The 17,108-nt window shown below is 36.8% G+C and overlaps 1 protein-coding gene across 1 annotated transcript; it reads right to left on the bottom strand.

Moving 5' to 3' along the window:
• Nucleotides 1–11,648: 11,648 nt before the first annotated feature.
• LOC149221295 (uncharacterized) lies at nucleotides 11,649–12,602 on the bottom strand. Its single transcript, XM_089387353.1, has 2 exons — nucleotides 12,464–12,602; nucleotides 11,649–12,346 (listed from the first exon to the last, which is right to left on the bottom strand). The coding sequence occupies exons 1-2, from the start codon at nucleotides 12,600–12,602 to the stop codon at nucleotides 11,649–11,651; spliced, it is 837 nt and encodes a 278-aa protein (XP_089243479.1).
• Nucleotides 12,603–17,108: the final 4,506 nt, after the last annotated feature.

Genomic DNA, 17,108 nt, shown 5'->3' with positions numbered 1-17,108 from the left:
GATTGATGCATGATGCTAGAGAGAATGTGGGATCACCCACATCAGATCGCAGGTAGAGGAGGTCACCAGATTGGTACACTCGCTACATGGCTCTGATGAGTGAGAGTGTAGAGATTGAACCATCGTCATTCGAGGAAGCAATGCAGAAACCAATATGGGTTGATGCCATGGTTGAGGAGTATGACTCCATTATCAAAAAAGGTCTTTGGGAAATGATCCCAAGACCATCAGACAAGTCAGTGGTGCGTTCCAAGTGGATTTACAAGGTAAAGAAAGCAGCAAATGGGATTGTGGAGAAACAAAAGTCTAGATTTGTGGCCAAAAGGTTCTCTTAGTTCAAGGGAATTGATTACGAGAAGACCTTTACTCCAGTAGAAAGATACTCTTCAATCAAATCTATTCTATCACTTTCAGTGCATATGGGATGAAAGATACATCAGATGGATGTGAAGACAGCATTCCTCAACAATGTGATTGAGTAAGACGTGTACATTGATGAGCTAGAAGGATTTGGGACCTCCAACATAGAGTTGCATGTGTCAAGACTCAAGCAAGCATTATATGGATTGAAGCAAGCACCCCGTCCTTAGTATACCATGATTGAAAACTATTTCACTAGGTTGGGCTTCACCAAAAGTGAAGCAAATGTGAACCTTTACCATATTGTGGTTGAAGGTAAATGGTTGATTATAATATTATATTTTTATTATTTGATTCTAACACGTGATGAGAAGCTAATAAAATCTTGCAAATAGGGTATTGCAAGAAAATTCGAGATGAAGGACTTGGGGCTCATGCATTATTTCCTTGGTATGGAAGTATGGCAAGCAGATGAGGAACTGTTTGTCTCGTAGGGCAAGTATGCCAACAAGATACTAAAGAAGTTTCACATGGAGAGCAACAAACTCATGGATATTTTTCTAGCAAGTAATTGGAGGAAGAAATATGCTACTTCAAGTGAAGTAGTGGAGGATATTATTCATAGACAACTTGTGGGTTCACTTATGTATTTGGTGAACACATGACCAAACATACGTTTTATATTTAACCAACTTAGTCAAGAAATAGTTAATCCAACCAAAATTTATTGGAAGGCAACTGAACATGTGTTGAGATACCTAAAAGACACCACTCAGTTTGATCTTTGATACAAACAGACAGAGGGAGTGAAGCTTCAAGGCTTCACAGATGCATATTGGGTAGGGATTCCATTAGACATAAAGAGCACATCAGAGGGGATCTTTAGTATTGGGTTAGCAGCAGTTTCTTGGTACAACAGGAAGAAGAGATAAGTTGCACTCGATTCAAGAGAAGCATAGTACATGGCTACTATTCAAGCCGCTTATGAGGCTATCAAGATAAGGAATATCTTTGTTGGGTTATTTGGTCAACAAATGGATCCTACAGTGATTTTGTGTGATAATTAGAGTTGTATCAAACTCTATGAGAATCCATTTTTTCATGATCGGTACAGGCATATCGACATCCGGTATCACCATCTACAAGAGTGTATGTAGGCGAGAATCATGTTGTTGGGGTACATTCCTATAGAGGAACAATATGAAGATATTTTGACAAAGGCATTATCAAGATGAAAATTCGAGTTTCAAAGAGATAGGATCACGACAGCAGACAATCCATTTCTTGTTGAGATGGAGTGTTGAAAATGCAACAAGAAAATCCTAGTTTATTTTTTTCCTTGAATTAAATTGGGAATAAAAATGTAATTCCACATCTCATGACAACTTGTATTAGTTAACTAAGTTAATTTCACATAGTTGGCCCAATTAATTTGAGTTGAGGGTCTAACTAGAGTCATATAGGGTGTCTCCTGCATCATGGGAGCCCTAGTTGAGTTTATTTTGAGTTGTAATTAATTATTCAGTCTAACTAAGTTAAAGTTAGTTAAAATAGTTCCAATTGATGGAGGAACTAGTAGGGGGTCTATTAGTGTGGTGCTACCTAAAGTATAGTGTAGCCTTTAGGCACTATGGTGTTGCTAAAGTGCAGTGTGGTGTTGCCTACAGTGTTCAACCAGTAAACTTAAGATTCACTCATAAATAACTCATGCATGTCAGATCTGAAAAAGAACCAGTTGAAATTGGAGTTCAGGGACATTGTACTATTAGTTGTATGATCATATATATTTTACAGGTGGTCTATGTAGTTAGAGGAAGGCCTATGAGGATTGCAGAATTCCAAATGAGGAATTTCCCTAATTAGTAGCGAGCTGATTCCTTGAGGAAAATCACAAGGAAATATGGACTTGGACATGCGAGAAATTGTTAATTATTGGCCTAGGCTTGTCTAAGAAGTTGTGAGACATATAGAGATAGTGCAAACATTGCTCGGGCTTGAGAAAAGCATTGTAATCTTCTCATATTTTTTTACTAATGCAATATACATATAGTAGGGGTTTTTAGCTATGGCTTTCCCGAGGAAGTCATTGTGTTATGTGTTGATTGAACTTTTTCATGATTTTATGGTCATTTAATTATTTTCGTTGTTGAGTAGAATAGATTCAAGTCTATTTTTTTAGCATATTACAATTAGTAATTTTAATCTACAAGGAAATTCTACATAATCTATCTCTCTACTCAATGAGAAGCTCTAATCTGGACTTAGTCAATTTCTGCCTTTGCTTGAGCCCTTATTTCATTGTGCAAATACTAAGGAATTAACCCCTATTTTTTAGGAATTTTCCTCCAATTGACTACGCAATTCCCAAGGATTGATCATCTGACAGCATGAAAACCTATACACTCAAACTAGTTTACGATTGTTTGTTTCACTGCCTTGGAATCTCCACCACAACTCAGGAACTCAAACTCCTTCCATGCACTAGCTATTTTTGAGTTGATTGGTCAATTAATTGGATGATCAATGAGTTAGATTGTTGTCCCACTACACAAATGACCTTCCACTAGTTCCATTAATTGTTAGAACTAGTTTAACTGAACACAACTGGAAATAACTCACCTGGATTACTAAAATTTAACAATCACACTTGCATAACTGAACTCCAAGCCCTATAACTCAAATTTATTGAGCTAACTGAGTGACAAGATCCATGTCACACAAGTTAACTGCCTATAAGTTGTGTGATGATGTGGAAATTTGAATTTTCTCAATTTGACCAAGGCAACTTCAAAGACTTTCTATCTACACTTCTCAACATTATGGTGGTCAATCACGACATGTCAACTTCTAGGAATCATAACATTTGCATTGGAACTTTGATTGATATCTTTCTTAGACCATTGGAAATCTCTCTACGTGTAGAATAGCATCAAGCGGTGCCACACTTAAGTGAGAAATTTTTACCCTCAAAAAGCATCATTTAAGGTTTCAAATTGGCCTTAAAAGGTTTCTCAACTTGACTGTCCAAATTGGGTCTCATGCTAAATCTGCTCTTGTAAGTTGATCTTTTTTATTCTACCCCCTTGAAAGCATCAGGATAAATGAAAAAGAATATAATGATCCAATTTAGATGATCAAAATGGATCCTAGAAAACCCTTTAAGTCTTTCAAGTCTTCTAAACATTCAAGACTATGGCAAAAGAAGAGCCTTTTAAAAAGTCGGATTTCACTATCCAGAGGCAAAAACATAGAGAAAACATTGAAAAATAGAGTATCAGTGGCTTAAAACTACTTTGCGTGAGAGCCATCAGATCTGACTGATCAACGGTCCAGATCCGACCAGCGTATTGTAATCGACGGAGGCTATCGGAGGCTATCAGAGGCTACCAAAAACTTATTGCGATAGCGATTAGCACATTCAATGAGGACCGTTGATCAACGCACAGATTGACGGCCCAAGTTGAATTGCGATATCGCAATCGGCGATTACATAGAAGCGCTCACAAACAGCCCAAGGGTATGTGTGATATGCGATTGCGATCAATTACATCACAACATCACATCAAAACATTACAATGGAGCGGGGCTGATATAAATATGATTCATGATAGCCGGACCCGACGGAAATATATATGGTATTATATATATTTTGAGATCCAGAAAAGAAGGTTTTCCTTTGTAAATCGCATTTTCGTTAAATAAACAAAAAAGAAAAGAAAATGCGTCGCTGCAATGAAACTGTACCCAAAAGGATTTATGGATGTAAATATATAATATTTCAAGTCCGTCTAAAGCCATTTTACAGGGTTTTTCAGTTTTTAATGTATTTTTTTAATACAAAGGAAACAAGAAGGATTTTAGGAGGACCAAAGGTGAAAAGAGGTTTTGGCCGAGCTCCGCTCAAGCCCATACATTGGCTGCCATGTATCTAGGCCCTGGAGAGAGAAAACTCTTTTTGATGGTTAACTCCCATACACATGGGCCGCCCAAAATGAACCACAGTCGTTGGATCTAGATCTTCCAGATCAACGGTGGAGATGTGATAAGCGACATAAAGGCAGGCCCGATAGGAGTTATAAGGCAGAATCTATAGTATTTGAAATCTGATAAACGACAATTTGGTGAATTTCCTATGTTTTTAGTGTATTTCTCAGTGAAAACAGAGAACGCTATTGTTGGGGATTTCAAAGGCCCGATGACCCATTCTGTTATAGAACAGGTGGCCACCATCCCTAAAATCATTTAGCAATGATTGATAACACTCAGAGGGGAATATGAGCGGACAGAGTCCAGGAAGCCCGAGAAGGAGAAATGGACAGGCAACGCCGATTGGCTTTAAAGCCAAAAACTAATAGAGACAGAGGCAAGCAGTGTTGAGACAGAGAACAAACAGAGACATAGAGTCAGTGAGGAGAGTTTGTGTACTCAGAAAGACTTGCAGGATCCAAATAAAGCCTTGTTGTTTTGTATCTGTTGTGTGAGACTCAAATTGAGCTCAATTTTGTAAAAACTCTGCTTCTGAAGACATAACGGAGAGGTCACCACTGAAGGCTAGACCAGAAGACATAGCCCAAGAGTGTTGGGTGAACTCCTTATTAAACTTGTTGTGTTTATGTGTGTTTGTCTATTATGTCCTTTAACTGCTTCATTGTCTATGTATTTCACAATCTTATCGATCCATTTCACAAAGTAACATACGAAAATCCATGCACATGAGTCTGTAATACCTTAATAATTGTCTAAGATCTCATTGTCAGATCAAGTGGTATCAGAGCTTTAGGTTTGCTAAGGTTAGACAAGCTTGTGTTGGATTGTTGAATGCTATCTAGGTCAAAGCTCAAATTTGGAGAAGGAGAACTCATTGAGGCTAACCCAAAAGTTGGAAGAGTCTATCCTTGGAGGGAAATGGTAGAAGAAATTCCCTTGGAATCAGACTCTTAGTTCATGGACAGTTTCATGACCATGAGAGCCATGGTAGAAGAGATGTATCAAGAATTTAAGAAAGGTCGAGGTGAAAGTCCTTCAACCTCCAAACAAGACAAAGGAACAGAGGAACCTATTCTAGATGGCCATTCAGAAGGCAAAGGGAAAAGGGAAGAGCCTCCTCTATCAATAAGCGACATAAAGGCAAACCCGATAGGAGTTATAAGGCAGAATTTATAGTATTTCAAATCCAATAAATGACAGTTTGGTGAATTTCCTGTGTTTTTAGTGTATTTCTCAATGAAAACACAAAATGTTGTTGTTGGGGATTTCAAAGGCCTAATGACCCATTCCATTACAGAACAAGTGGCCACCATCCCCGAAAGCATTTAGCAATGATTGCTAATGCTCGGAGGGGGATCTAAGCGGATAGAGGATGGGAAGCCAGAGAGCCTGAGAAGGAGAAATGAACAGACAACACTGATTGTATTTAAAGCCACAGACTGATAGAAACAGAGGCAAGCAGTGTTGAGATAGAGAGCAAACAGAGACAGAGAATCAGTGAGGAGAGTTTGTGTACTCAAAAAGACTTGGGGGATCCAAACTAGAGAGGTCGCCACTAAAGGCTGGACTAGGAGATGTAGCTTAGGAGTGTTGGGTGAACTCCTTATTAAACTTGTTGTTTTTATGTGTTTTTGTCTATTATGTCATTTAACTGCTTCATTGTATATGTATTTCACAATCTTATTGACCCATTGCACAAAGTAACATAGGCAAATCCATGCAGATGAGTCTATAATACCTTAATATTTGTCTAAGATCTCATTATCAGATCATTAGATCATCAAAACTTCACATCTAACCTTTGTTGGTTATCAATCACCTCCAAGGTTACTATGGGCACCATCACTAGGTTAATTTTGCACCAAGGATGTATCTAGAGATCTAGCGAAGGCCATAAGAGGATAATAATGGGCCTTGTGCTCATGAACAACACTTAGGATCAACAAAATATTATATATCTTAGGCATGTTTCAATTATGACTACTTGACTAGGGGAGCATTATGATGTTTTCAACAATACTAATGGGCCAATGGTTAAGTAAATATAAGAAGGAATTGGGTATTTAACAAATATTTTTGCACTAAAGCATGGTGAACGATGCATTGAAATTATAGGATCTTTCCATGGGATCTTAAGCCTCTAAGTGGGATATGTTTGCCATCAATTGGTTTTGGGTATTTGTGATGGGTCTATCCATCTAGACCATGGTTGAAGAGGAAAACAAGGGCATTATGCATCAAAATGAACATTCTAGGCCTCAAGCAGGACAACCATGACACATGTCTTGGGAACTTGAAGCCCAAGGAGTATTCCAAGGGTCATTAGGCTATTTTCCAAAAAGAGGATGGGCCTAGGATTCTTCAATGTGCATTGGAGAAGAAAATAAGTCCTAATGCTAAAATTTTCCTTTTGAGATATTACCAATTAAATAGGTCATAATACTAATTATGGATTTTTTTTGTATAGTTGTGTATGGCTACCTCTTTTTCTCTACATGTTGAATGAGTTGGTTGGTTTACTTTTATGGTGATATGAAATACATAAACAAAAACATATCTATTTTTTAGCTCCCTATTTTTATCAACATTTTAAACCACTTCTCTAATATAATGCACATATTCATCTCTAATAAAACCAATGAAACTCCACATTTATATAATTCTTAATACACTTATTTGTTAATTTTATTGATTTTATTTGTATGTATAATGATTAAATACAAAAATCTTTAGTAAATTTTGTATTGCCATATACATCATTAAAATAAATTATATAGTAAATAAATATAAACCAGTACCTTAAAAATAAAAAATAAAAATTAATTGTCTTATATGAAAGTCTCAATCATAATATTAATAATTAAATTAGGTTCATAATTTAGAAAAAAATAAAAAAATAATGTTTAGAAGTATCGAAAAATAACACACACGAACCACTTGTATCCGTATAACTATACAGATTTTTTTCTAGTATCACATCTTTTTCCATATTAAAATAATATTTATTTATATGTGAGGAGTTCTAAAGTCATATAGAAAAATAACAATTTGTATGTCCGGGGTTCTAATCACCTAGCTCCCTAATAAATAATTAAAAAATAATATAAATCCCCTACTAAAGAGAGGGAATTTGGGTGGCTATGCCCTCAAGCTGCAAACAGAATTACAGATTCATGACAAAGAAAATCAGGAACAACAATGAAGATAGAAGCAAATGCCCTCTCAAAGATGTCAGAATTTCTAAGGAAATCTTTGAACAAATTCCTTTATATATATAAAGTTCCGTAAGACAAAACCAACTTAATTTTCTTAAATCTTTGTTAATGGTAAATTTCAATGTCCAATTAATAAGAAGCAAAGTCAACCATTAACTTTAAAATTTGAATACGCAAAATATAACCTACACATGGCAAAAATGTAAATGAATTCCTCTTCCATGCAAACTGAAGCGTTCTTATATTTATTACAATTAAATAATCAACAGTATTAAATAATCAATAATAAATATAAGCTTAGACGGGGAGATTTGGGCCATTTATTATAATTAAACAATCCATTATAAAAAAAAAATTTAAATAACCAAGAAAATAAAGAATATGGGATTTTATTAATGTAAAATTTATTAAAATACATCATAATAAAAATTTATTTTATTATTTTGTATAATTGGTTTAATTTTATATTAATTTTTATATTAAATAAATAGTATTTAGTTTTGGTGTTTGTGAGGAATATTGTTATTTTTTTTCATCTCAATTCAATATTTAGATTCAATTTTTATATATTACACTTTCTAATAAAAATATTGTTTAAATAATTTCTCAAAAAACTAAAATATATATATTATTCATATAAATGCAAAAATGTTTTTCATGAAAAAAAATACTAACTCAAATTCAATACTTTTTATATCTGTAAAAAAAAAATTATATAAAGTTTCCATTGTCCATAAATTCTAGAACAACCAAGATCTCTAACAAAAATATCATAATTGAAAATACCACTAATCAAACTAACCCATATTCATCAATTCTATTAATTATACTACTTGTTTTACATTAGAGCAACCCCACTTCTTTTTCAAAGAAAAAAAACTTAATATATTATATGAGGAATATAAAATAACTGAGATACATCCGCAGATTCAGATCTGTATTCCACAAATAGTCTTAAGCAAAAGACCTATGATCTATAGAGAAAAATATAATGTCTATGAAGCCAAACTGAACATATCTGTATCAAAATCTCTGTATATAGTGACTATCGTGCAAAACAGAGCACTAAAAGTCTGGTAAGGCAAAATCATTGATCTGATAAGTGGAATCATCCGATACTATCTCAAGATGCCAGAATCCAGGAGAGGAAGAAAGACCCATTTTAGAAAGTGCGTCGGCTGTTGAGTTTTTGTCCCTGTTGATGTGCTGAATAGTGCAATTCTCCATGCGGTTCCAGTAGAAGTTGATCCTGTCTCTCCATCCGGTCAGATGCTGAGCCAAAATGGAATTTTTCCTGTTTACCGAATCTACCAATAGCTTCGAATCGCCATAGATAGCCACCTACTGAATGTCTAGGAATATACAAAATTTTAAAAGACCTGTGAGGGCTATGGCTTCAGCCAGATTGTTGGAACCCTGACCACCGTGCCAGAAAGAAGAAAAATGAGACTTTTCAGATATCTTTATGTGGAATCCACATCCACATTGACCCTTTTGAGCTGCCCCGTCGAAGAATGCTGTCGGCTGAGAAAGATGAGCAGGAGAAGACATGTCCAGGGAATTGTATAGGTTCTTAATTTTCTTCTGAGGGAGCGATTCCAATTAGACAGAGATAGAATCAAAAGCTTTAGCATAAGAAAATTTCGAGTGGTTGAAGATACAGTTGTTGCGCCATTTCCAGATAAACCACATTGTTAAGATACAAATTCTATGCCATAGGATATGTCGCTTGCTGCATTCTATGAACCATACCTGGATCGAAACTTGCATATCTAGCTTGAAATCATAGACTCTTTCTAATTCCTGCCATATGAGATATGATTGCTTGCATTTGAGAAATATATGTAAGTTTGATTCCTCGTCTTCTCTGCATAAAGAACAAATGTTACGTCCATTCCATCCCCTCTTCAATAAGTTCTCCCAAGTCAGGTTTCGATTGTGAAATGCAACCCATGAGAAGAGAATCATCTTCAAAGGGCAACCATCTTTCCAGAAGATTAGTGGAAAAATCGGGGATCCAGTAGAATGTTGTCCGATCAATTTCTGATAAATTCCTTTTACTGATATATTCTCCGCCTCATTTGGGATGTTCCAGGTTAAGAAATCCGAATCTCTTGTTCTGAAGAGACCACCATTCTGTAGCCTCATTTTTATGCTATGCCACTGCTGCGCAGACTCTTGGGGGATGTTCAAATCTGTTGTATCTTTCCATCGTGGAATGGGGCCATTCCAATCTGCTATCAATTTGTCCCAATAAAAGATGCCACTTCTATGGAAGTGATGAAGAAGTGAATCAGGGATATCAATATCATCTGTCCCGCATTTGAAAAGATCTCTGCCTATAATGATGTTATTCCTCGATTGAAAGCGCCAGATCAGATGCTTCAGGCAAAGCGCCTCAATTCTTTGAAAACTACGCCATATGGGCGATCCATATGCTGCTCCAATAGAGCCTCTACGATACTAGAAGTGGAAATTCTTTTTGGCTAGATATTTCGATCTTATCAGATGACTCCACGGGCCATCACCTTGAATAGCTCTCCAGAAAGACTTGCACAGGAGAGCTCTACCAAAGATTCTTAAACTTGTTAAACCCCAGCCGCCCATCGACTTAGGAAGTGAGATACCAGACAGTTTAATAAGATGAAATTTACGCTTATCAGCATGACCCCCCCATATGAAATTTGCAGAAAGACTGTTCATATTGTTGATAATACTCACCAGAAGATGGTATAGGTGCGCCCAATAAACAGAGAGTTGATTCAGTATGGATTGTACTAAAATAACTCTCCCATCCAAAGAAAGACAACGATACTCCCATCCGGAGATTCTCCTATAGAATCTGTCCACCAGCCAGTTCCAATCGGCTCTCGAGTATCCATTCGCTTTGATTCGGAACCCCAAATATTTAATGCCACTGCTGATATGATGAGCTTTTATACCAAATAGCTCAGATAGCCATATTACATCTTCCAGCTTGAGATCAGAATGGTATATAGAAGATTTATCTAGGTTTACCTGAAGTCCCGTAGCCCTTTGAAAATTTTCCATTATCATATGAAAGCGCATCCAAGTGGACCTACAAAACATGGCAAATAATAATATGTCGTCTACAAATAAGTTATGAGTCAAAGATATGTCCCTGCAAATTTTGATAGGCCGCCATGCTTTCTCTTTAACTGCCTTATGGATATGTAAGCTGAGAGAGTCTATAGCCAGAATAAATAATAAAGGGGAGAGAGAACATCCTTGGCGCAGCCCCCTCTCTGCACTGAAGAAGGGAGTAGGAGAGCCGTTTATGATAATAGCATAATCCACAGGATCGACACATGCCATGATCCAGTTGATCATGTTGCTCCTCAACCCAATTCTAGCCAATAAACACCTGATATATCCCCAATCAATACAATCGTAAGCCTTTCTAAGGTCTACTTTGAGTAAGACCGCTTCTCTTTTCTTAGAGTGTATAGAAAATAATGCCTCCTGAGTAACAGCTACAGCGTCATGGATGCTTCGTCCTTTGAGAAAACCATACTGTTCTTTTGATATTGATTCTGATAATACTCCTTTCAGCCTTTCTGCAATGATCTTTGATATTATTTTGAAGGTGGTATTACATAATGAAATTGGCCGATAGTCCATAAAAGTCTGAGCTTCCTTTTTTTTGGGAATGAGGGCTATATATGTGGAGCTCAACTGCCTGCTGATATTCCCCTTTATTCTGATCTCTTCCAGCATCTCTAATAGATCGTCCTTAATATGTTCATAGAAATGTATAAAAAATTCTATAGACCAGCCGTCTGGTCCGGGGCTCTTGTCCCTACTGAAAGATTTCATTGTCGCCAATAATTCTTCCTCTGATATAGGCTGGAAAAGCTGGTCATTCTCTTCTTCATTAAACATCACCGGGTAAACTTCAATACCCCACAATATATCCTGAAAGCTTCTATGTTCCATCCTTTGGTATTGTTTTCTGAAATGAGATACTGCTTGCTTTGTAATGTCTTGTTGAGAGACTAGATATGCTCCATTCTCGTCCTTAATTTTCCATATAGCATTTTTGAGTCTTCTGGCATTTGCGTACCTCTAGAAAAACATCGAATTTTTATCGCCTTCTTTCATCCATAAGGCCCTGCTTTTCAGGCGCCAAAATATTTCTTCCTTCTTCAGATATAGCAGCTTCTTTTTATGTAGATTCTTGATGAGTCGTCTCCTTTCGAATGATAAAGAATTATAATATATAGTGTTTGCAGAATTCTCCAATTCCTCTTGGATGTCTTGAAGTTCTTTTCTATTTGTTCTTCTTTTTAGATTCTGCCATTCTTTAACCACTTTCCAGATATTAATCATCTTATCCATAAAATTCTCCTGATGTGTTACAGATCCGCTATTTGCAAATTTGCGCCATGCTTTAACAACTATATCGTTAAAATCAAGTTCCTCAAGGCATTGTCTGTTGAATTTAAAAGGGATTCCTTTTCTGATGCCCAAGGACATCCATCCTAGAACAATCGGCCAATGATCTGATATGAAGGAGTTTTCAACCACAGAGAAAGGCATGTCGAGGATATCTACCAGGGAGGCATGAATAAGGAATCTGTCTATCCGCTTAGCAATGTAAGCCTCTTCGCATCTTCCATTGTCCCAGGTGGGAAGAATAGTGGATGGAAGAATGTCAATGTAGTTTCTCATAAGAAATTCATTTCGAATCATAGATGCGTTTGGGTCCATTTTCTTACCCTTCCCCCATATTTCATCTGAGGAGAAAGTTATATTCAGATCACCTGCAACCAACAGAGAGTCAATATCAAAGACTTCCTATGGAAATAGGTGTTCCCAGTATTCAGATCTGTTCCGGAATGGAGCATATATGTTCAAGATGTTGATGTGGCTTCTAAGACCTCTAACATGTGCAGAGATGAGAATACTAGCAAGGAAGCTATATGCCTTCGCACAAATCCACAGAGGGTCCCACAAAATAGCTAGACCTCCAGATAAACCTACGACATCAATTGCAGAGATGTGCCAATTAGGAAGCATTTTCCGAAAATATGATATTGTGATATGAACCAGGTGCATAGTTTCCTGGATTAAAATAATTTTAGGACACTTTGACAAAAAAAGGTTTCTTAAGGCCAAGAACTTCATGTCTACTCCCAGGCCTCGAATATTTACAGAAAGGATAAAATTCATTTTGAAGGAAGATCGGCCTTTCCAGCTCTAAGAGGCCTGTCAACTGAGACATCAGTGATGGGAACATCCACCAGAGATAAATTCCTGAAACAACAATCAGATACAACACCCCTCCCCCTGAAATGCCTACTTCCCCTTTTGTTCTTCCTTCTAACAGTGATATTCATAGCAGAAGAAGGGTTGATCCTTGGAGAAATAGGAGATGATGGCTTATGAACAGTGAGAGGAACAAGATCCAGAGATTTCTTGGATAACAAAAAGTCTAAGTCGCTACCAATCGAATTGATAGGCGATTTATATGGAGAGTTTACAGGAGTGGGAGCAATCAATGGATCGGAGCCATTTACTTCAGGAGAGGAAACAATAATGTGAGGAAGTAGCTTACTGCGATGGGAACAGGGATCAATATTGACAGAAGAGAGAGGGATAGGTGGCAATATCGGGACATTTTGATCTCCGATTGGTTCCGCAGGATGATTCGAAGGATGGGGCAACTCATACTCTGAGGCAGTCTCCAACTCCGGCATCGACGGCGATACCCGGAATAATGGGTCAGGATCAATAGGTCGATAGGGAGTATTCTCATGACATCCAATCGGAGAATCTGAACTGAGGGGGTGAGGAGAGATATCGGGAGAAAGAGAATTATCAGGAATTTTAATAGGATCTTTAGAGGTAAGAGGAATTTCAGAAAATTTAGTAAGGCGATGATGTTTTCTACCCAGTGCTCGCCTTCTCGGGCAATTCATAATGAGATGTCCAGTATGATGACATGCAGCACACTGAAACGGCACACCCCAGAAATCCAATCTCTGTCCTATCGACAAATCTCTCCAGCAGATGTCGATATGCTCTGGGAAACCGCCTCTGAAGGATCTTTCAATCAGAATCCAGGCGATACGTTTGTCTTTCTCACCCCGACACTAGGGATCAACATAAACACTTCTACCGACAGCATTACCAATCTCGGAAAGAGTCTCAGAAGACCAGAATTCAAGAGGAAGACCCGGAAGTTTCAACCAAATAAGGTTATTAGAAGGGGTATTGCTAAGGGGATTGAATCCCAGATACCACCTATGCAGAGAAAGAAAACTGTAGCCACATACCCACTAGTGTTTTAAGATGCCTTCCCGATCCCCTGCATTTAAAAAATGGAAACAAAACCATTCTTTCAAGAGCTTAGCAATAATCGGGGTGTACCCGATTATGGGTTTCCACTGAGCTTCGAACCAGTCTCTCATCTGATTATCGTTCAGGACCGGGAAATGCCACCTCCCGATTAAGGCTTTTACTTGGAGACTATCAATACGCTCCGTCAACTGTGAGTTGTCAATCTGAATAGCACCTGGAGGATGAGAAGTCTTAGCCGGCTTATAACACTTGTGAGATCGATCCCCAGATGGGATTTTGCCTTGATGACTTTTATCATCATGAGATGTATGAGGAGGGATCGATGGCTGAACCAGCAAGTCATCCAAGGTGGAAGGCCAGTCAGAAGACGGTCTGGCTTTACAATGGAGAGATTCAGCCTATATGGCCGCGAAGACCATAGCCTCCGTGGCTGATGAGTCAGATTTTAATTCCATCATATTAAAGGGTCTGACACATGGCGTCCAAAAAATCCAAGGAAAGACTAAAAAAAGGATATAGCCGTTTATCGCTATCAGAAAAGGAAGGAGGCTAATAAAAGAGGACAGGAACAGATAGGATCAATCCTAAAGGATCTGCAGACGGTACATTCAAAGTACACCTCCCACAAGGAAAGCATTAACTCAGATGGAAAGTCAGGAATAAAAAACATGCCAGTCACCCTCATAGATTAATGCAAGATATAGGAAGATATGGTAGAATGGATATCCCAAAACAGTCGACGGCAAGATAGACCAAAACTCCTAAATATCGATCCTATACCTGTCAGGAGTATATGTTGGATTTTAATACAGCAGGTCCCAAGGTGGTAATTTTTAAATTCCAGACGATCCAAAAAAACCACTAGACCAAATATCTAAAACCAGATACATGAATCAGAGGAGACCGAAATCCGATAATCCAGAGGAGAAAGGCTTTAGATAAAGAAACGAAATCAAGTGAATTCAGTTTGGCGAGTGAAGCAGCAGCAGAAACATAACACACATTTGCACCACCATGGACCCAGTTTACACCGGAAATCTGTACATGGTTTAGAAATGAAACAACCACTCTGAAAACTGAAACAATTAATCTAAGACCAGCATAAACTCTTGAATTTATACATAAAAAAATGTCCAAAGAAATCATTTAAGAAAAGCTATAAGCCTCCACAGATTGGAAATATGGATAATATTATAGAAGCATGCTATAATGAACCTGAAGACCGACCCTACGATGCCAATAATCTGTGCAGAAAATATCTAACGCTTATAACCCAAATGACACAGAGTAAGAGTTAGGAGTACTATGTTAGCATACCTGGTAATGCCAACAAATCGTATGTGGGGTGCTTACAGGTGAAGATTGAAGCCACAAGTAGCCCATCATGCAGACTTGGTCGTGCAGAAAAAATGGAAGAGAGGAATTGTAAAAGGATGACTATCAGCCAAAAGGTGGCATCAGAGGATATGGGGATATCAAAAAATGCAGCAGATAGCAGGAAAATGGAGTGATAAGTAAAGAAACTAAAACATATGGAAGCAAGGTGAATATATAGATAAAAGTTGCATGCCAGATGGAGGGAGAGATCTCCAGGTGTCAAAGGTCTCCGCAGAATGCAGCAAGTATAACGAACGATTAGATCTATGTGAAATTATCTGCATGTAAGATGATAGGATTGAACTCCAGATGTCATTGCGCTCACCTGAGTGACTTCTGGCTTATCGGCTGATGATTAGCTGATGGTCTGAAGTCTGTGGCAGGCACCCCATTCGATCGTCACGCACTACCAGGCCTCCTCCCCTCCAAGCCCTGACGAAGTTGTCTTCTGCGAGAACCTCCTAGAGCAACCCCACTTCATTCATGCACAACTTGAGACAATCAGTCACCAATTTAGAGGGGGAAAAACATAAACACTGAACTTGAAATGATGAGTCTTAGCCCTCCATTACGAATTTGAAAAAGAAAACTATTACCAATTTAAAAATAAAAACAAAACATCAACAATGAATTTAAATCAACATTATTGAATTGAGACTTATGTGATCCATATCAATTTTTTGAAGAATTCTTCGGCGAAAATCACATGGAGAAATTTTTGTCGACGCGTTTCGAACCAACTAGTGTGGTTCATCGTCAGGACAAGTTGAATGAGCAGATCAGGCTATGCACTTTAAATAGACAGGGCAGAATATCCAATGACTCAGATTCCTCGATAAGGTCACAGCTGAAAAGACACCAGCTAAATTTGACCTGATAACGACTAGTTTGACCATGAAAGGGTATTACTTTATATTATTTATTTCAAAATATCAGTTAATTAATATATAAAAAATAAAATAAAATAATTTTAAATAAACCTAAATTAGTTTAAAATTGTTAGAAATGTATACAAGAAACTCATAAATAAATAATTTTAATTATAAAAATATTAGTTAGTTATAACGGCTAGTTTGACCATGATTATTTATTTATTATTATTATAAATATATATAAATATTGTATCTAGAAAATTTGGTTATTAATATAGATTAAATTAATATAATTAATTTCAAATATATATACATATACTATATTAGAAATATATAATAGCATAAGTAAAATTAATAATAATAAAAATAAATCATTTCAAATAAAATAATTAATAAGAATAAAATTAATTTAAATTGCTCGATAAAACTACTAGTTAGTAATATAAATTCTTCAAAAATGAGAGAACTATAAAACTTAATTCAGAGTAAAAAAATATAATAATAATAATAATAATAATAATAAAAAATAATAATCATAAAATTAATTAATAGTTTAAATTAATTAATTAAATTAATTTTTGTAGATAAATTAAGTTTAAATTAATAGTCAAAGAGTCTTTAAAAAAAAAAAAAAATTACCAAATTCAAAATTGATGAAACAAGGAGAAAAAGAAAGAAAACGACTAGGAGGAGAGGGCTGGGATCCAGCAACTACTGATCTTCCAGCCATCCTCTCTATTGAGATTGTTCGGTTTTTTTCAATCTCCAGGGCTTCCCTGAATTTCAGGTGATGGAATTGCGACACTCTAGCAATCACACTAGCCTCCTCGATGCATACATGATGGTTAGTTTTCTCCACATGCTTTGCTAAAGCGGAAGACTTTGTTCTCATATGTTTGAGGTCAACTGCGTGTTCACTAATCTTTTGATTAATGGAGCGACCAGTCTCACCAATATAGGGGGTCCCACAAGA

The sequence above is a fragment of the Pinus tabuliformis genome, chromosome Q, assembly GCF_031772625.1.
Source record: "Pinus tabuliformis cultivar Carrire ecotype Pingquan chromosome Q, CPIR1, whole genome shotgun sequence".
NCBI lineage: Eukaryota > Viridiplantae > Streptophyta > Pinopsida > Pinales > Pinaceae > Pinus > Pinus tabuliformis.
Note: the sequence above shows the minus strand (reverse complement) of the source record. Positions and strands in the feature narration are given on the sequence as shown.